Source organism: Mytilus edulis, chromosome 3 (genome assembly GCF_963676685.1).
Source record: "Mytilus edulis chromosome 3, xbMytEdul2.2, whole genome shotgun sequence".
In the NCBI taxonomy this organism is placed as follows: domain Eukaryota; kingdom Metazoa; phylum Mollusca; class Bivalvia; order Mytilida; family Mytilidae; genus Mytilus; species Mytilus edulis.
This window is the reverse complement of record NC_092346.1, coordinates 36,709,022-36,733,876: the sequence shown is the minus strand read 5'-3', so window position 1 is coordinate 36,733,876 and position 24,855 is coordinate 36,709,022. Positions and strand designations below refer to the sequence as shown.

Below are 24,855 nucleotides of genomic sequence, written 5' to 3'. Positions count from 1 at the left end.
AGCATTAAAACCAGCACAGGAATAGCATTTAAACTAGAATAATATACCATTCACAAGTACTAACAAATCAACAATACAATTTAAAAATACTGAGAGTGTTAAAAGTATCTGATTTAATATTTTTATTCTAATAATCGGAAACTACACTTTAATAACAATGGCCGATTTCCCAGTTGATTTAATACATTTAAACAGCACAGGAAAACAAAATTTCGTACAATACTAAGAATACTCATTATAAAAAAATACCCCGTTTATGATCAGTACACAGTTAGAATGGTCTTACTGATTATACTAATGTTATTTTGGCAAACTTATGATAACTATGCAGGTAAGGTTATTAAATAGTTTTACGTCTGATAAAAATTAAAACAAAATGATATTTTAGTTAGTTTTCATCATCCGTTTTCAATTTAGGGAAACTGTATTTTGTGATCTGGTCCTTGTATGGTCAAGCTGAAGACTTGTTTTTCAATAGGGCAAAAAGAAGTATATTAGAAGTTGATTCAAGAGAGATAATCATTGTCTAGTTAGATTCTTTTAAGAATATAAAATCATATTTTCGTACAGTACTTCGATATTTATAACAGCCATAGTTAACAAAACATGGAAGTAGACTGTCCTCAATGCTCTTCAACTTTGTACATGTTTGGCTTTATAACATTTTTGATCTGGGCGTCACTGATAAGTCTGATGTAAACGAAACGCGCGTCGGCGTATTGAATTATAATCCTGGTACTTTTGATAACTGCTAGAAACAAATGAAATGAAATGATGGTTAACTTTGCTTAGAGAAAACTATCAATATCTGAGTGAAAATATCGTGTCGTCGATCATTCAACTTAATAACTGAAATTCTTAGACAACTAAATTTAGATTTATATGTGTTTTTACTTGGTGACCTTATTATTACATTATATCATGAAAAGTTAAAAAAAGAAATGACGAAAACAAGCACATTTAAAAGTTGATGTCATCGATAAATCAACATCTGTTATCACAATAGCTAGTTGAAACATAACACATATGAATGCTTAATAAAACTGAAAAGTATTTTGTTTTTATCATGAAATCTTTAAAAAAAAAAATGGAAACCGAATATTTTGTCGTACAACTCTATTTTATAGATAACATGTATGATTATTTACGGAAACAGACAACATGTCATGATCAGAATCGTTTTAAGTTTAAAATTAAGATATTTATCATAACATTTCCCGTATCCGGAATAAAAAAAATGTCATAAATAATGCAAAGCAAGGATTGTGTTAATATTATCCCAAATATAGGCATAATAAGTTAAAGTGTTTGATATTGCTCATGACTAACAATATTTATGATATACATCGTAGTCGGAGTTTTCCTTAAAATTAACATAAGAGTGATATGAAAAATTACATCCCAGCTCCTATGTACTACCAGGGGTGATCTGAGCCGGATCACCCATACATGATCACCCCAGTTTGAGTTTTCTATGTTTTTCATGCTTTCCTTTGTTTTGTAACATTTTGGCGGGAATGCTTAATCAACAATAAAACTTAGAATTATTTATACGAAAAGAATTAGTATCCAATTTTTTGTAGAAAAAATGTAGTCTCTATGCACGACCTTTATCATAAAGACTCACGATACCCACCCCTACACCAGAACGACTAGATATAAACTCACTGTTAATTTAACATGTTTAAACATAGTGTCCGGGGCTCAAAAAGGTAGATACTATGATAATATCTGTACTATTAAACGAGAAGACCTCATTTTGAATGTCGCTTCTCTTCCTTCCACAATAAATTAATCGTCATGCCTCTGTGTTCTATAGGTACTATGCATAGTCGCATTTGTCATCGTTCTTATGATTATTCAGTTTGGGTTATTTTGGGAAAAAATCGAAAATAAAGGCGGCCGGATATTGGTTCCGTCATTCCGGTATGCGTTTTTCTGTATAGTTTGACAAACATACTATGAATAAAGTGTATTTGATATTTGCTATTTGCTATCATTTTCAAGTTTACTTTCCATGTCGGTCACAAGAGTTGATTATAAAGAGAATATACAGATAAGCGCTAACATTATTCATGTATTATTGTTTAAAGAAAACCAAAAATTGGAATTTTGAAAAAAAGGAGGAGCCAGGCTAGAAAAAGAATTGTCCTCAGTGGCGGTCTGAAAATTTCATTAGTGGGGGCCAACTAACAGCCTAAGAGGACGCCCGCTCCAGTCATAATTCAGTGATTCCCTATATAATCAACAAACTCTTTTCCACAAAAGGGGGGCGGTCCCCCTAAAAAAACCTCTAAATCCTCCTCTGGCCCTGTCCAAAAGTACCTATGACTTTTGTTACTTTTTTCTGAAATCTACCAGTCATTCCTACAACACTTTACACACTCCACCACGCTCTGAAGGCCCGCGATTTCGCGGGTGTCTTCTAGTATGAATCATATGTTAAGGATTCTTTGTTGATATAAACTAGATCTTATTTAGCGTAAATTGTGTTTTATCTAATCTAGAACAGCTGGGATGTAAAATAGTTATTTCGGACTTGGTGTGTCATTGTAAGATCCCCCTCTGGACTCCGACCACCGGGGTGATCTTACTCTGAAAAACCACGTCCTCATGGGATAACTATTACTTGTTGTTAGAAACTAAGGGCACACGTGCGCGACCATAGATAAAATAGCGATTAACATATCATCAGTCATCTCAACTCGATTGCTTTTCTCACTGTCGCCGTGCCGGCTCAAGCGAAAAAAAAATCTCGTTGAAATGACCAACGATAATTTTTAGTCCTGGTATCTATGATGAGTTTATTTGTAAAGTTCTACTAATTCTTTGTATTTTTAAACAGGACAAACTGGCAAGGAAGCAGCTAAACTAGCTCTTGAATATGTAAGTAGAATCGAAAAAAATCCTTGCACTGGTGGTACAGAAGAGACATTGGACCTGACCTTCAACCATACAGCATGGGAAAAGTACACTCAACCTGCAATTCTCACCGCAAATTTCCTCACATCAGTTATCATGAAGAATAGTAATTCACTTGATTCCTTGACTGATGAAATGTTCTTCTCTCTAGTAAGAAATAATGTAAATAGTATAAAAACCGTATTTGGATCTTGCATAGCTATCGAACCAGGGATATATTCAAAACATCGTTTGTTTGCACCTTACTCGTACCGTCAGGGTGACTTTGTACTGGCCCATGATATAGCACTATCGTATATGTACCAAGACAACAAAACTGAGTGGTACTACAACTTAAAGGTCAGAAATTGGGAAAATGCAACACGAACTATCTTTAAAACAAAATACAGGTAATGAAACATAAATAAGGCTGTTTCAGAAAAGTATTTATTCTATAATCTGCGACTGAAAATATAACCATGGAGAGTACAGCGACTTAATATGTACTCGTCGTCAATATTGTTATATGAAAAATTTCGCAGGGTCAAATTAAGTAACACTTTATAAATTTCGTACATCAAAATATTTTTTTCTCTCATTAGAAACGCTCAATCAAAAAATTTAAACACGGGAATCAATAGATATGCAGAAAAGTCAGAAGCAGTATAATAGAAAGACAAAACAAAAAAAGAATAGCGAAGCAAAAATATTCTTACGTCAACTTCAAAGTTAGAACAGTACTGTAAAGGAGTAGGTTCAGTAAGACCCCTTTTTGGCCCCAAAATATAGCAGTTTTACAAAGTTGTTAAAATGTAAACTTTTAGTCATTTATTGGACAGTAGAATGCTTCTGCTACATAAATATGGGCTGTTTTTGACATAACAATGCACATATATTGGGTACTAGCACCATAAAGTCATGCTAATTTACTGAAATCTTCACAATTCTAGCATTTTAGTTAAATTTTAGACAGTTTTCAGGTAAAACGAAAGTGGCCGCATTCGTGTTCATCCTTAATATTGAAATGTTAGTTGTATTTTATGATAATACATAATATATATAAAGGTTGAGGATGAACACGGATGCGGCCACTTTCGTTTTTGACAAAAACCATCTGAAAAGTGACATTTTTCGGCATATTTGGTAGATTTTTCATATTTGAGCTTGAATCGGATCGTTTTTAATGACTAAATCAGTAAAAATCTTTCACATAAACTAATTGATTCAAATGAAATAGACACTAAAGTGTTTAAAAAGTGGTCAAAATCTTTTGTCAGATGAACCTGAAATTTGAGGCCAAAATCGGTCCTTACCGGACCTACTCCTTTATAAAATTCTGATGTTTAGAATGTAAAAAGCAAAATCACAAAAATACTGAAAATTCAAAACGGAACGTCCCTAATCAAATGGCAAAATCAAATGATAAAACATATCAAACGAATGAATAACAACTGTCATATTTCTAACTTGGTACAGGCATTTTCAAATGTAGAAAATGGTGGATTGAACCTGGTTTTATAGCGCTAAACCTCTCACTTGTATGACAGTCGCATCAATTCCGAAATATTTACAACGATGTGTGAATAAAACAGATATAATCGGTAAAATAGTCAAAATATGGTTACAGCAGTCATCACTGTGTTACAATCTCAAAACAAACAAACATTTACGAAAAAAATCATTGATCAAATTAAAAAAATACATTCATTGTATCTCGTGTTCAGCGTCAGAAAATGTAAAATTCACATAGGAAGAAATTTTGTCGTTCAATGTATTTTCAAAACAATTATAACTTCACATTGGGAATGGTAGTATGCAGGGTTAAAAGATTAAAAGTTATGTGTAAATATCGATCTAATTTTATTTTATTGAAATTGTCAGGTGACACTTTATTGGAGTTACTGCCCTCAAATGACGACTTTTACCATTTTATTGTTCAGTTTGACATGGTCAAAAGCTAAAGTAAATTTTCTATGATAGTTATTGTCATTGTTTTACTATTATTACCCATTTTTGTATTTTTAGAGGGATAACAAATATGATATGAAAATAAATACGGTGGTTTCTTCCCGAAAATTTTCGTATCGATATAGTAATAGTGTTCATGCTTATAGCATTACTGATCTGCAAAGTCAGATTTGAAATATATCAACAAGGCCATGCTCCTCAGTTGACTTCTGTTAGTATGTAACCTTTTTGGAATTTTGGATCCTCAATGCTCTTGAACTTTGTACTTTATGGCTTTATGAATATTTTGATATGAGCGTCACTGATGAGTCTTATGTAGACGAAACATAAATTAGTTTTAAAAAGTAAAATCACAGAAATACTGAACTCCGGCTAAAATTCAAACCGGAAAGTCCTTCATCAAATGGCAAAATCAATAGCTCAGACACATCAAACAAATGGTTAACAACTGTCATATTTTTGACTTGGTACATGCATTTTCTTATGTGGTGAATTAAACCTTGTTATATAGCTAGCTAAAAGTAATCTTGTGGAATCTTTATATCATTTTAGTTTATTTAGTTTCTAGTCGAACAAAGATTGACTTAATTTTCTTAGGTATCCGTTGACATTTAAACATGCCATTGCTTATTTCCAGGTCAGGTAAAATAGCATTGCCGGAGCAAGAAATAGTTGTTCTTACAGCTAAGCTAGAAGACGGCCATTGGACTAAGCCGTACTTTGACTGTGGAGGAGGAGATATTTGGATGGTTACTTTCTCATCTCCTATATTTTCACTGGATTTGAAACGGGGAAGACCTAAGTTTCAGTAAGTGTCGTATATAAAAATGAAAACAACACTTTATAAATTCCAAAAGTTTAAAATTAACAAAAATACCAAGATCTAATTTTAATTCATAAAGTGGGAGGTCAAATAAAACACGACAAATCAATTATTAGACTATACCGACAAATGGATCGGACAAAAACAACTTCAATATCCCTGACTTGATACAGGAATTTTCAGAATTAAATGATGGGTTAAACCTTGTTTTATACCTGGCTATACCTCCCGCTAGTATGACAGTTGATTATAGTCCAGTTATATTGTCAAAACTTGGTGAGCAAACTTAACAGACTACTCTGGTTAATATGATATTAGGATGCAGCTTTTCTGAAATAACCATCATCGGGAACGCTTAAGGCTGAATATTTGAAAGCCATTTTTGGTTAAGAACCGAATCCGCAGAGGAGCGTTATGACAAATAAGAGACGTAAATGTTTCTTGAGTATACAGTGAAACTTCTCAAAACCGGCCGCCCGTCGGACCACGGGATTCGGCCGGTTTTCAGGGGTGGCCGGTTTTGCGCTGCAATCTCATTGTTGTGTTGACGGTGCGTAACAAGTCGATGAAGGCATTAGTTGTCATCCAGGCTTTCTTGTTAGGGTAGTAGGTGACTGGTAGGTTTCCTTTGTTGACGTTCTTGAAGCAGCGTGGGTTGTACGACTCTCCTATGACGAGTGGTTTCAACTTTTCACCAGTGGAGCTGCAGGCGAACATGACAGTGAGCCTCTCTTTTGCGTTTTTTCCACCTTTGCATGATTGATCTTTTACGTTGAGTGTTTTATCTGGTAAGGCCCGATAAAATAACCCTGTCTCATCACAGTTGAAGATGTCTGCTTGTGTGTAGCCTTTTGTGATGTCTGGTAACCTGGTGCGGTATTCTTCTACTGTTGTTGTGTCTACGCTGGCACTCTCTCCATTTACTTTAAATGCGTGTACAGAGTAGCGGGACTTCCATCTATCTAACCATCCATTTGAAGCTTTGAAGTCTGGAATGGTGAGTTCATCTGCAATCTGAAGTGCCTTTTCTTGGATTATTGGTCCGGAAATGGGTATGCCTTTTGCACGGGCAGTATTGAACCATTTCCATACAATGTCGTTGATATCAAAGAATTTGCAGTTGGTGTTAAATCTTTGCTTTGAAGAATTGGCGTTAAGCTCAAACTGTTGCAGGTAAGTATCTTTCTTGCGTAGAATATCGCCGACTGTCGACTTGCCTACTTTATACTTTTCGGCAAGCTCTCTCTGTGATGGCTTAGGTACTGAGTCATGATCTTTTATCAATTTCACTTTATCACTAAGTGATAACTCTACACGTTGACGTTTCACTGGACGAGACATTATTGATGAATTACTGCAGTAACTACCCTTTTTATTTTATTAAAAGCGTGTATCATTAGTTTAAATTAAACATCAATAGATTATCCCGACGATATCTATTTACGATTTATTTTGAAAGATCAAAGTGATTAATTTCTGTAATTTCCTAAAACATATTTTTTTTTAAATGATCAAATAAAGGAGCCAAGCTAAAACATTTAATGAAAATTAATTATCATCATTGATTAGCGTGGGTGAAGATCATAATCTCTCAACCGATAATTTATTCGGGTATTGATTTAACATTGACAGGTAAACACTACTCAGTGACCATGCAGGTGTCTAATTGACCGGATTAACTTGTTTGTTTATATAACAGTATTATTTAGAACATACTCACCCCTTCTCGTCCAATGAAAAGTCAGTTTTTCACCCTCTAATTTTCATAGTACATGGTTTTCCTTGCACTATGAAATGCTATACATGAATGACTTTTCATTGTCAGTTAATTATGAAAGTGAACTCTTAATAACTGCACTAATGAAGTGTACAATCACCTGAAGCATTTTCCCTTGGAAAAGAGCCTACTGATTAAAGATGAAAGAGCAAAGATTAAAATAAATTATTTTGAATTTTGCAAATTTTCATAAATGTTCTAATGGTACACATATATAGAATAAACAAAAACAATGGGGGTAAGGATGTAAGTAAAATAATATTTATTTATTATAAACCGGGCATTTGAGGGATTTTTTTTCTTTCAAGAAAACAATTTCAGACTGCTGATATATAAAGCCAAGGATTTTTTTACGGTGAACACAATACATATAAAGTTATCAATAAAAAAGTAAGCATTTAACGTTGAACGGTCTGAATTTAAATGCTTATACAGAGTTTTATATTTATAAAAAAAAAAAAAAAATTCAAAAAGGGGATTAATATAACATTCTGTAGCTTTTTAAAATAAAAAAATCTCAAGATATATTAGTATTAAATTTTACCTGAAGCAGAAGAAAAAGAAAAACAATTTATCCGTTCGGACCTCACAAACTATGTCAGTGCTATTTCATTCCATCCATTGAAATGATGATTACCTATGTTTTGGTTCATTATAAAATGTGAACTCTTTTTAAGGTTTGAATATTACAATGGGAAAGGCTAATTTTGTAAGGTCACTCGAAAGTGTGAATATGTTCTAAATTGGTCAGACAATACTTGGTCATGTTTTATGAAGATTTAAGCCCTCGGCTTCGCCTTGGGCTTAAATCTTCATAAAACATGACCAAGTATTGTCTAACCTATAAGTATGGACTAATGATTACAAATGAGAAGGCCGGTTTTATGAGGTGATATTTTATTGATTTTGATTACACAAATACACAAATAACGGCCGGTATCCGGTTTAAAGGGGTGGCCGGTTTTATAAGGTTACCCGACCGTTTATTTACATACACGCCGGCCGGGACTTGTTGGTTTGGCCGGTATGAAGGGAGAACCGGTATTAAGAGGGACCGGTTTAGAGAAGTTTCACTGTACATATTTTGCCTATATTAGTTACCTAATAGGATAAAAATATGAATGCAATGCACACAATATGTCATTAAATCTACTTAACTAAAGTAGAGCTATATATAGATTGAAAACACAACTACCGTATAGATAATACTCGCAATTTCTAGTAACAAGCTCAAAGTAATTAATCTATAAAGGTTATTAATTTTATTTATCGTTCAAAATAACTGATATTAAAAGAAAAATTTCAACGAATATACCAGGCCTATTATTCTATACGTCCGACGCACGGTTCGTATACATAAGATTTACCAATACCGTTGTATTCAAAGCAACTACCTGTTAATAACAGAGTCGAGGACTGAAAACTGGAAAAACGTGTACTGGATAAGACCAATTTAGACTGAAAAAAAATTGAATTTTTTTTTTAAACAATTTTGTAAAGAAAATGAACAAAAACATACCTCGTGAAAGATATCGTTAAAAAGGATCATTTAAATTTTGGAATTTTATGGCATATTTTCCTATTCCTGTTAGGCCAAATGTGACGACCTGTGTTTTAAGCACAATAAGTTATTTTTTCATCCTTTGGGAACACAGGTTTTATACGTTCTTGCTTCATCTAGACTTACTTGTCACAAACTAAATTTTTCTCTCATTTATTTTACCTAACAACATTTCCCAATTCAATCTTTATTTAGTTTTATTTTGTAGTATTGAAAAAAAGTAAAATCACAAAAATACTGAACTCTGGCGGTAATTCAAAAAGGAAAGTCCCAAATCAAATGGCAAAATCAAACGCTCAAACACATCAAACGAATGGATAACAACTTTCACATTCCTGACTTGGTACATGCATTTTCTTATCTAAAAATGGTGGATTGAACCTGGTTTCATACCTAGCTAAACCACTCACTTGTAAGACAGTCACATCAAATTCCATATATTAACAACGATGCGTAAACAAATCGGACACAATAGGTTAAAGGATAAAAAATAGGGGTACGACAGTCAACATTGTGTTAGTATATTTAGGCATACATCAAATTTTACAACCGCATTTTGCTATTTTATTATACGATTGTATTAAACTATGTAACATGCAACCATAAATTATTTAAAGATTGCGAGCACTGGGACCGAATCCTTACACTGACAGACACATGGTAAGATTGACTCTGACGTAAAATTGCGTGTTTAACGACACATAGGTAGATATAAAAAAATGTCGGGATGCATAGTGCAGGTGGCACGGTAGTATTTGCATTCCAGAATTTAGGTTGCTCTTTTGTGTACCCTACTTAGGTAAATGTATCTAAACAGTGTGATTGGACAAAAAATACAGTATCAACTGAACATACTTTCCCAAACTGAGGGATGAATCAGGTGTAGAAAAATATGAAATAATTTTACATACAGATGAAAATGAATTTTTGAGAATTTTTTTAAATTTTGTATTCACTGCACCATAAAAGACCTAAAATTACTAGTGGCCTTAGGTTTCTAAAAATAGCAAAAAAAGTAAACGGTCATGATACATATTCAAATTCATTTCTGAATAGTAAAATGAAAGTACTTCAGTTAAGTGTGAATGTAGATTTTTTTGCAGTGTTAGAAAGTGGTGAAAATTCTAAAAAGGCTATCATTATCCCTATGGGCCAGGAAATACTACCGTGCCACCTTAAGGGGGATATATATTTTTACACTAAATCAATGAAGGAACTTTTTTTACCTATGCAATTTGTAAGTTTATCAATAAAAAGTTGATTAAGGGCAACTATGATAAAACAAGCCTTAAATTCCACCCCTGAGAGTAAAAATTGCTGATTCAGCAAATTTTGCCTGATCTGTAGGTAATAATGTAAAAATTTTCATAGAAAGTAGAACTTCATTATTTTTATGTAACTTGCAATACATTTTTAATTATAAATGCTCGCTTTAACTTTTCGCAGTGTCTGACACATGTGCAACCACTGAAATTTGAGACGCGACATTCTACGGTTGCATGTTCATCCTATTATTTTCACCGAAATAAATAAATTGCATAATTTCTTATTTTTTTCAACATAAGTACAGCTATACTAGCTTTCTTAAGGTTTAATTAGTAGTTCTGATGTTACATGACACCAGTAGGAGCTTTTGGGGAACCAGTAAGTGGTTAAGGGGTCCTTACTTATTCATTTAGCTCTCATATTGGTATGAAATAGAGATAGAAATAGGGGTTTCTGTACATTGAATAGACATTATTTTTGACAAAGAATGTATTTATGATTCTATATCAGCAAGATTAAATGGTTTATCTATTTTCCATGCAAATACCATTAGTTGTTAAGATTTTCTGACAGTGAAAAGCACAATAAATGCAAATTGATTATGTAAGGGGACATAATTTAACTTAATGCATACATGAGAAATAGACAAACAGTCAACTTAGAGATGTATTCTAGTACATGTATTGTCAAACAGGTTACGGAATAATAGTTAACTGCAATCTAAAGACTCTTGTTGTATTGCCCTCATAATCTGAAAATGTTTAAAGTAATGTAAGGCATGCTGTAAAATGTGGAATGGACTTTAATATCAGTTTTCATGATTTGGTGATTAAACTGTTTCTTTTACTCAGATTAACCATAAACAGAGTTGGCAATCCAATAATTCCTCCTAAATCACCATGTTTGACTTCTGTGTTGATTTGAAACATCATATATTTGGGTTTTGTTCACTTCTTAAGTAAAAATGGTAAGATGAAAAAAAGTGAAAATCTGCCAGATGGGGTAGGGATGTAATGTTTCATTTTTTTTTAATAAGAAATGAGTGCAGACTAGTATTCTTTATTGTAATATGTTCCAAAGTAAGAAGTCTATGCATCATAGGTGTCATGACTGGTTTCAAGTTTGTTATGTCTTGGTTAAGGTGGCACGGTAGTATTTGCATTCCAGAATTTAGGTTGCTCTTTTGTGTACCCTACTTAGGTAAATGTATCTAAACAGTGTGATTGGACAAAAAATACAGTATCAACTGAACATACTTTCCCAAACTGAGGGATGAATCAGGTGTAGAAAAATATGAAATAATTTTACATACAGATGAAAATGAATTTTTGAGAATTTTTTTAAATTTTGTATTCACTGCACCATAAAAGACCTAAAATTACTAGTGGCCTTAGGTTTCTAAAAATAGCAAAAAAAGTAAACGGTCATGATACATATTCAAATTCATTTCTGAATAGTAAAATGAAAGTACTTCAGTTAAGTGTGAATGTAGATTTTTTTGCAGTGTTAGAAAGTGGTGAAAATTCTAAAAAGGCTATCATTATCCCTATGGGCCAGGAAATACTACCGTGCCACCTTAAGTGTCACGTCACAGTAAAAGAAATATTAATACTGGCAATTGAAAGAATATTTTAACACGTTATTAAGATGATAAGCAACGTCAGTGCACTTATAGCATTTATCATTGTATCATTTTAGAGGCATAGCTTCAGTTGATATACAGTTAACAAATATTGACATTAACCAATGTGACCAAGATTCAACGCACATAAACAGCGATATTGACGTTTTTCGAGGAACGCATAGGTGTCCTTCAACAACAGAGGTACTCTCAGATAGGTGCACCTATTTTTTTCGGTCTAATATATGATGCTCATTTTTCATTTTTATCGCCATGATATAATTAAACCAAAGTGTGTTTCATACTAGAATTAATTCCTGTAAAACTCGATTGTTTATTTAGCTTAAACAAATAAATGATGAACAAAATGTGATAACAAGACCTCAGGGATATACTTCATAAAATAGTTAAACATGCAAAAAAAGAAAGGCAACGGTAGTATACCACTGTTCAATATTCATAAACCGGTTGAGCGAAAAAAAATAATCATATCACACACCAAAACCGACGGAAACATATCAACTATAAGAGGTAAGCAACGAACAACGATACAATAAGACACCTCAGCCTACCAGTCATATAAAAGGACTATTTCATAAAAAAAAATCCATATTCCGGACTGGTACAGGACATAATAAGACAAAATGGTGAGTTAGATCTCATGGCATGGCTAGCCAAGCCCCGCACATATGGCAATGTTAAAAATACCAATAAAATGACAACATTGTGTGACAGTAATATAGTATAAATAAACGCAAGAAAACTAAAAGCAGAGAAACTCATAAATAAATAATCTAATAGTACATAATAACATGACAACTACAGAATAACAACGGACACTACTCCCATTAACTTACGACAGTACACCAGTATACAACACTAGAATATGTTCATTCAAACTCATAAGACGAAAACGAACTGAAAATGTCATGGCAAAAAACGAAGAAACTACAAAAAAAAATCAACCAATAATACGAAAACTGGGGAGGTTATGATATCCTGCGCTCCGGAAGGATAAGCGTATCTATTTTGTTTATTCGCATGTAAAACAATCAATGTGCTTGGTAAGGGTAAGCATACCTATCCAGTTTATCAACAATTATTAGGTATTTCCACTTTCTGTGGAAAGACCTATTGTTTTTCTTCTGATTATTTTTTTTTCTTCCGCCAAATTTTGTTCTTGCGATAAACATTTGTTTCGCAACATGTCGCTTAGATATTTGGTATATAATATCGAACAGTTTATGCGCTTTTGAAATTTACCCTGCGTAACCGAATACTTTTCTTTGTAGGAGTTATCTCCCCAAACACTGTTTTCCTTGTGATCACAACTCCTTCGCAACCGTAAAAGATTACGACAAATTTATTTTATAAAATTCCTCGTTATATCCTTCGCATGATTTGTCCAATTTCGACCGAAGCAATATGAACGCTCCATATGAGAGTTATTTCCCTTTTTGTATTTAAAATTTTGAAATGTATTTTAAACTGGAACACCATAAGTGATAGAGACCTAGGATCTTTTGATTTGAGGTCCTTGGTCCAAAAAAATGAAAATTAGGTCAAGGTCAAAGGTCAAGGTCATATTCTAATTTTTGAATTTGTCTTATTTTCACTCATTTTCATTAACCTTATAAGATATCGACAAATTATTTTGTATAAATTGTTAGTTACGACATGTGGTAACTAAATAATTTTAGTTGAAAGGGTGTGTAAACAATGAATCGGAGTTTTAGCCCCTATCATATCTTAAATTATGTTTAAAGCGATATCACTTATTAACCATACATATTAGAGACTAGGGTCTTTTAATTTGAAATCCTCAGTTTGTGACCTTGAAATTGAGGTCAAGGTCATAGGTTAATTTGACGTTCTAGATTTTGACCTTTGCTTTAAATTCATATCTATACATCATAAAGCCATATGAACTGACATTTTAGACTATTTTTTTATATTTTAATATCAAAATAGATATAAACTGGTGGAAAGGCCTTCAATTGTTGGTTTTTAATTCTGTTCATTTTTTGTTATCTTTATTGTAAAATATATTGTCAGCCAGAAGGGAAAAATAATTTTATCTGTTTTGTTAAAGATACGCAGTATTTATCATACTAAAACTTAAATGAAGCAAAATGCCTGAAACATTCGTAATTGTAATTGCAAGCGACCATCCTCTAGTATCTTAAACGAACATATGACGTTAAAAATAAGGTAACTCTCACAGCACTGGTAAACTATATTGAAAGTCAGGCAAATAAATTTCTACCTATATCAATAAATGCATTTGTATTTAATTTAAAATGCTTATATCTTATTGTTTCAGTGTAAGTTTATAGAAGGACAAGGTTTTCAAAGAGGTGCTTATGAGTGTGTCTGCTCCGAGGGGTACTTCTTTCCAGATATAAACGCTAAAGTAAAGGCGTTCAGTGGTTTAGAAATGGAAAATTCGTCTGAAACGACTCAGTATAAGTGTTTACCTTGTAAGGAGGGATGTTCCGAATGTGATGATGACTCACCATGCCTTTACGAATACCAGTTTTTGTTCCGGTTCCTGCTATTACTGCTTACTCTCCTAACATTTATTGCAATCGGAGCGTTGATTGCATTCACAGCTATCTTAAGGAATAAACCGGTAAAGAACTATATCCGAATAAGTAAATGTTTAAATGTTTCCATACAAGTGTTTAAACATGCAACACAAAGCCAAAAAAAATGGTTTGAAGGAAGTCACAGAGTTTTCATATCAGGAACATGTTTTAAAATAAGCATGGCAACCGTATGTGTCTAAAAAATATATACTTTAGTCGTACCCTTATAATAAATTAAATGAATTTAACGAATTTCTTTCAGACAGCACTAGAATAACTCGCGTGGGTCTCACCTTGTTGACATTACTCATTTCGATATACAGCTAGATTTAGTTTTACACCCTGTAAATGAATCATGACAGTTGATTCTGCGGTTTTATTGTTAGGTTTTTGATATAACGTATTTTCTGTTGTGTTTATTTTTCATACGATTTCAGAATCATTAACTTTAGAAATTTTAACCTATAGAATGATAGTTTGAGCAATACTTATAACTATAATATTTTCACTCGAACGATAAGTGTTTGCAGTTTCTAAAGATTGTTTCTTCTTTTATTAAACTGAAATGTATAGATAGATAGATATTTTTATTTTAAAGTACAACTTGGTACATATACATGAAATACAATATACTACAATTTTAAACATTAGCAGTCAATTAACATGTACATTTATACCAACCAGCCTTTAGATGCTTATGATGCACTGTCATTTATGCACGAAAAATTATATGAAATAAATTCAAATAAAATATAGGTACTATGTTCAATCATTTGAGTGTATACATTATTGAAAAAAGTGTTCCTTCATGTTATAGTGATATAAATGCTTGAAACACTTGTTTGAGATACTTAGTAATTGCTTTCTTTTTCAGGTAATAAAAGCTGGAAGTCCTATGTTTCTGCTGCTTATGTGTGCTGGTGGTTTACTGGTGTGTACAACGGTAAGATTATCAAATTGGATGAAGTTTTTTAATAACTAATGACAAACATTTAATTATCTTGTTATCTTCCTTTTTTCAATTTTTTCCATGGTTTGACTTTGTTTGACAATTTGAAAAAGGACATTACTGTTTTAGTTGTGTGTTTATCCTTTCAAAATGCCACGTTTCTTAAATTCTGCAACTAGTCATTATGAAATTGAAAAAAATGGTGTTTAGTCATATATCGATGCTTCGAACAAAAGTTATAAGCAGACTTATATTTTCGTATGCTACAAATGCGTTTACTCTAAGCAAAGAGAGAAGTGACACTCGAATATAAATAATAAAATTTCGAACTTTCCTGCTCGAGTTGAAGAGCATTAAGGGTTCAAAATTTATGGAAGGTTTTTGAAAAAAATAGCTTAAGTAATCAATTCATGGAGGAAAAAATCTCAAACCTTTAACGTACAGTCCCAACCAGTTGTGTTGTTTTCAGCCTTATAAGTATCTTCAAAATCTCGTTGTTGGAGCTCTCAAACAGTCGTAAGTACACACAATGTAAAGTTATTTCTGAATCCAAGCCTTGAATTTGATTTATTTGACAAAACCGGAAAATTAAACTTATAAATTAAACAGGTAATTCGTATCTTTATATTCGCTTTATTTTGAAGATGACATACATAAAGAAATACAAGTTCAATTGTAGGGATTTATTGCGTATCCAAAGCCTTCAGAATTTATATGTGCTACACAGACCTGGGTGTTTCATATAGGTTTCAGTTTGATGTATGGCGCACTTGTGGCAAAGACATGGAGGTACATAACATCCTTATCAAAATAAAAATAAAATATCAGAACGGTAGTGTATTCGATTATTGATTCGGTTAAATCTTAAACGTCTATTACATATTTGTTATTACTCGGCCAGCCTGGCGGTAATTACATTAAAACAAAAGATTGATGTGCTCGGGTAGGTTGTTACGTATTCGAAATAAGGTAGGTATAGAACATCTATAATACTAAAATAACAAGGTCCAATTTGTCAGCCGTCATCGGGTAACAACGAAATACCAAAGAATTCAACTTTATATATAACGTATATAGGAAAATGGTGTAGATTAAAAATTACACCACTCCAGACCCTTTTGTTTTCCACATAATTAATATTGCCAATTATTAACAAGTTCCAGGTCGAATCAGATACCGATACCAATAGTATATTCACCTGTTACCTATTACCTTACCTGTACGTTCCGCATCTGACAGGCGCACCACCAAACGGTGTATTTATGATTTTGCTATATACACGGGTCATAATCACAGGGTTGACACTACTAAATTCAATCATAGTCAAATTGTTCCCTATTGTAGTATTTTAATCAGTAAGACTTTCTGAGATAACAATACGAATACTGAAAATCTGGACTTAAAATAAGGCGTATATAGGTACAGTTTTCAATTTGTTAGCGGGCATGACGTAAAACAGCGAATAAAATAATTCAACTTTATTTACAATGCTATTGATTAAAAAATACTACATTCTAGGCCCTTTGTTTTACAAATAATTAATATTACCAATAATTGATAAGTTACAGATCGACGCTTTCAAACAGAAAGATTTTGCAAGCAGAGAAAACTGTGTATCTGATAATCGGCATGACTTTATCAGATGACAATACCAATACAATACTAAAATAAGGCTTACACATAGCTACATACTTTAATTCAGTCACGGACACGCGATATCACGGGTATATTCTAGTATCATATACAATGATTTTACTTTTTATCGTCAACAAAATTTTAACGGTCTGCTACGTTTGTTCAATAATTGATGTACGGCAACAGTGAAAATAATTTACACGGAAAACTCAGTATGGATATGAATTTTAAAAATAACATGGAAAACAAAGATTTGAAATCGTTCTTGCATAATTCAGATTGTTTTTTTTTTCTCGTTTGCATTCTGTCTTGTCGATCCCTTTTAAAACCGACATTTAAGTATGAGGTTTGCACATTGTTTAATGCAATATGATGACCCTTAATTTGTTCCATCATCGTAAATTGGTCTGTCACGGAAAGCTGTTTCATTAGCAAGGATACCACATGTTCCTAATTATAAAATAATATACCGAATAAAACAGTATATAAAAAAAAATAGTAATTGCTATACATGTCATGTATTCTTCAATAACTATATTAACCAGAAACTGTATATTTGTTTAAAATAAGGACATTTATCCCCGCCACATTCTGCAAGTATTTGCCTGTCTCAAATCAGGAGCCTGCAATTTAGTGGTTGTCGTTTGTTGATGTGTTATATATTTGTTTTTCGTTCATTTTTTTGTTCATAATTTAGGTCGCTAGTTTTCTCGTTTAAATTTTACACTTGCCATTTCGAGGCCTTTTATCGTTGACTATGCGATATGGGCTTTGCAAATTGTTGAAAGCCGTATTGTAACCTATAGTTGTTAACTTATGTGTCATTTGGTCTCTTGTGGAGAGTTGTCCAATTGGCATTCATACAACATATTTTTTTATATGTGGTATGATATTCAATTAGACAACTATCCAACAGAGTCAATACAACATGGCCTTCAAAAATGAGGAAAAACCATACCATATATTAAGCTTTAAAGCCACCAACATGACAAAACGTGAAACAATTTGATCGAAAAAAATCAACCCTCAAATTTTTGTCAAGACTGATGAAAAGACAGAAACCAACGAAAGCCACTATACTATAGACGTCTGACTTTAATTCTTTTTTATTTTCAGAATAGCCATCATTTTTAAATCAGCAAACACACTACAAAGAGTGTATCTACCAGATAAAGAACTGTTGAAGAGGTTTTTTCCTCTAATTTTCATTATTGCTATGTTTCTTCTTATTTGGACCATATCAGAGAGTGTCAAAACAGAAATCTTGGAAACTTCCAATCATTTGAAATATGAAGTGTGTTTGAGCAGCTATTTGATTTATGCTATTCAATGTGGTACGTTTTTACAGTTAAGATAAAATTCAATTAGTTAGTGATACAAGTATTTAACCATGCACTACGTTTTGTTAATAAGTCGTTTCCTAAACAATGGTAAATATTCTTCTTTAAAAATCATTTATTACTATTTACCTTCAAGAGCAAATTTGTTTACAATTTTTCATCGCGATTTTACCACCTATTTGCGCTGTGATAGGTTGAAGTTCTTACGAGATGTCTCGTTGTAAAAGACACTGTATACGGAAATATATTGGATATTTAGTATATGGGAAGGCCATAATTCAATATCCTAAGCATAGATTACCTTCGCCGTTTATGGCACAACTTTTAGGGATTTTGGGTCCTGAATGCTCTTCAATTTATACTTGTTTTGGCTTTCTAATTTTTATGCCCCACCTACGATAGTAGAGGGGCATTATGTTTTCAGGTATGTGTGTCCGTCCGTCCGTCCGTTCGTTCAGTTTAAAGTTTTTGGTCAAGGTAGTTTTTGATGAAGTTGAAGTCCAATCAACTTCAAACTTAGTACACATGTTCCCTATGATATGATCTTTCTAATTTAATTGCCAAATTAGAGTTTTGACCCCAATTTCACGGTCTACTGAACATAGAAAATGATAATGCGAGTGGGGCATCCGTGTGCTATGGACACATTCTTTTTTAAGCTGAGAGCCACTGATTCCTATGTAGACGCAACGCGTGTGTGGCGTATCAAATTATAAGCCTGGTACCTTTGAGATCTAGCAGGAAAATTTTAATAATATAAAGGATTTTACAAATTGTTTAAAAATTTGAAGTTTCATATGACTTACAGATGATGCGTTACTAACTATTGCAAAACACTTCAGATTGTTTGTATATGTTTTGAACCAATTTTACTGATTAGCCGGTTAGCGTCACATGTCCCGATTTATCAGAATATCTTAAAATTAATGTGCTAATTTACATCCTATGCACTCATGCACTGGTCAATATATATTCGATGGTTTGCTGATAATTGGCACATCAGTTTTTTTTTGAAGCAATCGAAACATTTTCTATGCTTTTTGTGAAAGACACTTTTAAAACTAGGTTTGTAAGAATCATATTTGGTAAAGAACATCAAATAGTCTATAGATTTTAGACAAACTAAATTACAATGTTTTGGTAAACATGGTAAAGAAACGACGTATATATAACCCTTTAAAATCTTGGTTTGAACTTTGAACATACTTTATAACCTGTGAATTGAATCCGAAGTTGTCAATGGAAGCCATGCATTTTACAGTCTTAGCTGTTGAGAAAAATGCGAATACAAATAAAAAAATAAAAACTCCAATTATTTATAGTCATGTTCTTTCTATATATTTGATATTATTTATTATTTAACGCCATATGCAATAATTTGACGATAATATTGATTTTATCAGTATCTATAAAAAACATTCTCATAAAAGTTACCTGTATTTTAAGCAATTTAGCCTCGGGGATTTATTTTTTTTTGACTTATGATTTGAAATTCACCAATAGCTCATACCCTAAAAACACACTTGACAGCCGTTTCATATTGTGTATTCAAAATCTACTCGTTTGAGTCTACATGATTAAGAAATGCATTCTATATTTCAGTTGAAGCGTTATTGCTACTTCTTGGTGTTTATTTGTGTTATGTTGTGAGAAAAGCACCTGGACATTTTAACGAAAGTAAATACATCACATGGGCAGTTTATAATGGTATCTTGCTTGGAAGTTTTCTCTTGATTCTGACGTAAGTGCAATTATCACAATGATAAACAGCAACATAACTCCCTTCTTCTATTATGTACCTACCAAGGCAAAATGAACATCAAAATACTTATGATACAATCGACAATGAATATCGGACAAAGAAATTAAGTTTTTATTTCATGTTGATTTCACGTGTGTACGTGTTCACAAGATAATATCGTATTGACAATTCTTAAGAAAAGATACCGCAGGACATTCAATCGTATAAGCCAAAAATAAACTGACAATGCTCTGGCAAAACTAAGAAAAAGGCAAAAAGACAAATAACAACATACAATACACGAACTAGAGAAGTACAAGCAAAGACTAAGCAACACGAGACCCTACCAAAAACTATTGAGTAGATGCTACTCTACATGTGGGTTTTGTCGTGTTGCTCATGTAGGTACAAATCCTGTTCTTATTTGGAGAAAATCAGGACAGTATTGTTTTTTCGAAGAAATAATTTCAACTTCACCACTTGGAACACTTGATTTAATAGTCTCTTTTTGAGAAACAATATCATCATGACATGAAATACAAACCCTTACCCATGAATGTCGTATCAATTTGAGATTTATATATATATACTCCATATGTAGGCGCTGCTGGAAAGTTGTTACAAAGAAATGAAAAATTCACAATTCGGAGGCTGAAATGATCTCTTTTGTCGTAAGTTTTGCTGTCAACCTACCCTCATTGTCAATTAGTAGATGTTAATCAAGATATGAGGCAGATATAACTGTATCTGTTGTATATTGTATTTCAAGTTCAAAATAAATATATGTGTTAATGTTCCTTTTTGTAAATATTTTTTAACCTAACGTCAAATTTTGTTTTAAAGGCATGTAATTGGCCATCACCACGGACCAGGCATGCTGTACTTGTTCGAATGTCTTCAGATTCAAGTTTTTGCTACGATAACTCTGACGTTGATTTACGTTCCTAAGGTAAACAAAACTATAATTCTCTTTCATTATTTTTTCTTACTTTTCATCAGGTTGACTTGGAATATTGTACAATAGTTTCTCTTCCTGTACAACTAATGGCATGATATAACTGTATGAAATCTTCAGTAATGTGAAGCCATCATATTTTAAGTGTATCACCATATTCAGTCCTTCCGAATTCCTTTTACATATTATTGTCATTTCGAGCATTTGTTGAAAATGTTTCCATACTAGCTTCGAAATATAAACAAATATATGATTTTGTTTATAGTTCACTCATTAATAAAAGTGCCATGGTAACTTTATAATTCATTTTAACTGCCTGCTTGGTTCACTTTTGTCAAAATAAAAAAAAGAAATATCGTTTGCCTCTGTAGATCTCTTTATAGTTATCTATATTTCCATTTTGTTTTCGTTCCTGTCATTGTGCAGGTCAAGGAGAAACATGGGCAGTTGTTTATAAGTTTTCTTATCTTTTGCAGTTAATAGCATTATACAGAAATGATGATGTAAAGAAAGGCTCCAATACCTTCTCTTATGGCGGCAAAAATAATAAAACAAACTCAATTGACATCGTTCAATCAAAGGACCTGCACAGCTATGAAATAAAAACAGCAGTCTCAAAGGTAATAGGTTATCCATAGTTATGACGTTTGAAATTTGAGTATGTAGTACAGTGAAATATATATTAAAAATAACCAAAACGGATTTGGACGCTTTTCATGTTCTTTTATTTTTATATTATGCAATGATGTCTGGGTTTCTATATTTATAAAAATTGATATTGTTATCAAATTAGCAAGAAAGCTTAAAATCAAACATTTCTATAACCAATGATATATCAATACAGAAAAGAAAATTTTCACGCATGACTGTTGCGCATTCAACTTTTTTCTCGCCTGAAATATTTTGATGATTTTTTTTTATATAAATTTGCCATCAGGAAGAATTTAAAGAAACTTATATTTTACTTTTAGTCAATTTTTAGCAGCGAATATTTAAAAATGGACACTGATAAACGTTGTACAACTGAGTCGATTGGTACGCAAACTATTCTAAATACGGACATGGACAACTTGTAAGTAAACAGTTATCCTACATAATCTATGAAGTAGTTACATGAGATTTACAATCTGTGAATTATGCATCACAAATAATGAAACAATATGAATTTCTGTTGTATAATAACAATTTAAAGTCTTGACAAGGACGACATTTGACAAATAAAAACAAATACTAGTAAACTGCTTGACTGTTTTAACATGTTTAATGCGCTTAACAAAAACAAGTACCGTGATATCAGTGGAAACGAAACAATTTTCCGGGAAGACAAAGTGTGATTGATTGCAGGTGACCGTACGGTATTCAACAATGAGCAAAACATATAATTGATAGTAAGCCTTTTTAAGGGTTTCTGACTGACAAAAGTAGTCGGTAGATAAAAGTAGTCGGTAGGAGAAAGTAGTCGGTAAACAAAAGTATGAAATTGAAATATCAAACAAAATAGGTTTAAAGCTGCTTTACCATCGCTGGTATGTTTGTGTTTGTGCTTTGGTGTTGAAAGCAAAGGAGGATATAAGCAGTACAGAATGAAACCAATGAGCAAAAATATACTAAATAGTTAGTCTTCCTTAAAGACACCGGAATTACAAAGTGTGACGAATTTCAAAGTATTTTTTTTTACTATGAACAAAAACGGCGGATAGCCACAACTGACAAACTGGATTACAAGTTTCTGGTTTTTAAAATTCAATTTTGCGAAATTTGACATATTTATAAACGCCGAACCCTCTTTAATTTTGAATATCAGTATACAAACACGAAATGAGAAAACACTAAAAAAATCAGTCGATAACTTAAGAACATTGGTTATTGAAATTTTGTAAGCCAGATCCGCGTTTCGTCTACTAAAGACTCTCCGAGACGCTGGAATCAAAATTAAAAAAAAGGCAAATTAAGTACAAAGTTGATAAGCATTTATGACCACAATCTCCGATAGGTTTTTATGAGATTCAGCTAAGGTAAACTATTCCTGAGGGTATAAATTTATTAGATTTTCGAAATTTTAAAAACAGCTAAATGTTAAGTTAAGTTTTCTTGGACAAATACACAGCCATTTTAAAGGCTGTTTTAACATCATTTGTATGTTCTTTTGCTGCTTTGGTGTGGAAATTAATTAAAGGAGGATTGAAGGTGGTGAATGCTTCTACGCATTTCGTTCAAAATAACTGTGTATGATGCATGAATCTCAATAGATAATTTAAAAACAATTAAAAGTGAAATCATGTGAAATTTCTATTTAATTGTTTATTGGTGTTTTTAATTTTAGATGATTCCGGAACAGTGCCGTAGAAGAAAAGTTTTTCCTAGCTAGGTATTCATCTTGACATGTGATGCAAGAATATCACAATCACCAAACATGCCTTTTCATTTATTGACGTTTCATTTACACAATAAGTAGTGGTAGTCGTTTGATGATGTGGTTCATACATGGTTCATACATGGTTCATACATGGTTCATACATGGTTCATACATGGTTCTTGTTTCCCGTTTTTTATATAGACTAAACCGTTGATTTTTCCGTTTGAATTAATTTACACTAGCCATTTATAGTTTGCTGTTCGTTGTGAGCCTAGGCTCTGTGTTGAAGACCGTACTTTGACATATAATGATTTACTTTTACAAATTATGACTTGGATTGAGAGTTCTTACCACATCTTCTTATATATATATATATATATATATATATCTAAATCAAACCTCTACATAAAGATGACTCCCGAGGATGAGGGAAGATTAATATATTAGTGGTGATCTCTGATATTGAGACCAAAGTGCATAAGTAGTTAGACAGTCGGTCCTACAAATGCTAATCTGACAAACCAATTTTCCGCCCTAACAGATCTAGATGTGACACTTGTGGAGTATAAATGTTTCAACTTATTATACGATAATAATTACATAAGATGTATGTTTCATTATAATACGTTATTTTGATTGGCTAACTGCACATCACATGTTATTCCTTAGGTAATTGCATCACTCAATAAAACTTATCATTCATGATAACACGTGGTCCCACAATAAAGTGCACAGGTGAATTAGATAAAAAAAATCAGAAAATTCGTGTTTTCATGATCATAGCTAAAAGATGTAATTATAAGTATTGAATGCTACTTTTTGTAACTTCATAGGGTTGTAAAAGCGTTGACCGTGCGCACATTTTTAGAATGAAGCGCGGAAAAATGTACTTCTGTAAACGCTTTTACACCCCAACTAAGTTACAAAAAGAAGCATTCAATTCTTAATTGAAGAGGTTGCCACTGATTTTCATGGTTTGTAAAGTGTCCTGAGTTTAACATTATTGAGGCTTGATTGTTTTAAAAAATATCACCAGAAATGACACATACTTTATGGATTATAACTTAGTTATAGATAAATATTCAGTGTGTAACTCACCAGTAAAACAGGATTGACTTCCGTTCTAGATTCTGGAAGCTGACGTTGTGTTTTTTGTATTTACAATACAGTTTTCCTTTTAGCTGCCTATGTACTATTATTTTTCTTTTGGTCGTATGACCTTGGAGCGGCTTGATATTTGTACATCCAGATTTTGTTCTTATAGGACTATGTTTCCGTGGTGCAGTTGGGTCCAGAAGTACGATTTGAATCATCAGACTCTTATATTTTTGTTTTTGTGTAACTATTTAGTAATAGTAATTTGTATATTATTGT

At 32.5% G+C, this 24,855-nt stretch overlaps 2 protein-coding genes across 2 annotated transcripts; one reads left to right on the top strand and one right to left on the bottom strand.

Annotated features, from left to right (window-relative positions):
• Nucleotides 1-224: 224 nt before the first annotated feature.
• Nucleotides 225-24,855, top strand: LOC139516388 (metabotropic glycine receptor-like). The gene is made up of 13 exons (XM_071306457.1): nt 225-331; nt 2,846-3,311; nt 5,507-5,677; nt 11,995-12,121; nt 14,241-14,549; nt 15,380-15,448; nt 16,134-16,243; nt 18,206-18,423; nt 20,032-20,170; nt 21,014-21,119; nt 21,602-21,745; nt 22,097-22,197; nt 23,449-24,855. Exons 1-13 carry the CDS (start codon nt 277-279, stop codon nt 23,450-23,452), a joined length of 2,019 nt encoding a protein of 672 aa, XP_071162558.1. The 5' UTR covers nt 225-276; the 3' UTR covers nt 23,453-24,855.
• LOC139518158 (tigger transposable element-derived protein 4-like) lies at nt 6,197-7,116 on the bottom strand. Its single transcript, XM_071309851.1, has one exon. It carries the CDS (start codon nt 7,031-7,033, stop codon nt 6,197-6,199), a length of 837 nt encoding a protein of 278 aa, XP_071165952.1. The 5' UTR covers nt 7,034-7,116.

Coding starts and splice junctions, on each gene's coding strand:
- LOC139516388 (XM_071306457.1), top strand. CDS start 277: ATGGTCTTACTGATTATACTAATGTTATTTTGGCAAACTTATGATAAC. Junction 5,678..11,994: donor CGGGGAAGACCTAAGTTTCA/GTAAGTGTCGTA, acceptor GTATCATTTTAG/AGGCATAGCTTCAGTTGATA. Junction 16,244..18,205: donor CTTGTGGCAAAGACATGGAG/GTACATAACATC, acceptor TTTTATTTTCAG/AATAGCCATCATTTTTAAAT.
- LOC139518158 (XM_071309851.1), bottom strand. CDS start 7,033: ATGTCTCGTCCAGTGAAACGTCAACGTGTAGAGTTATCACTTAGTGAT.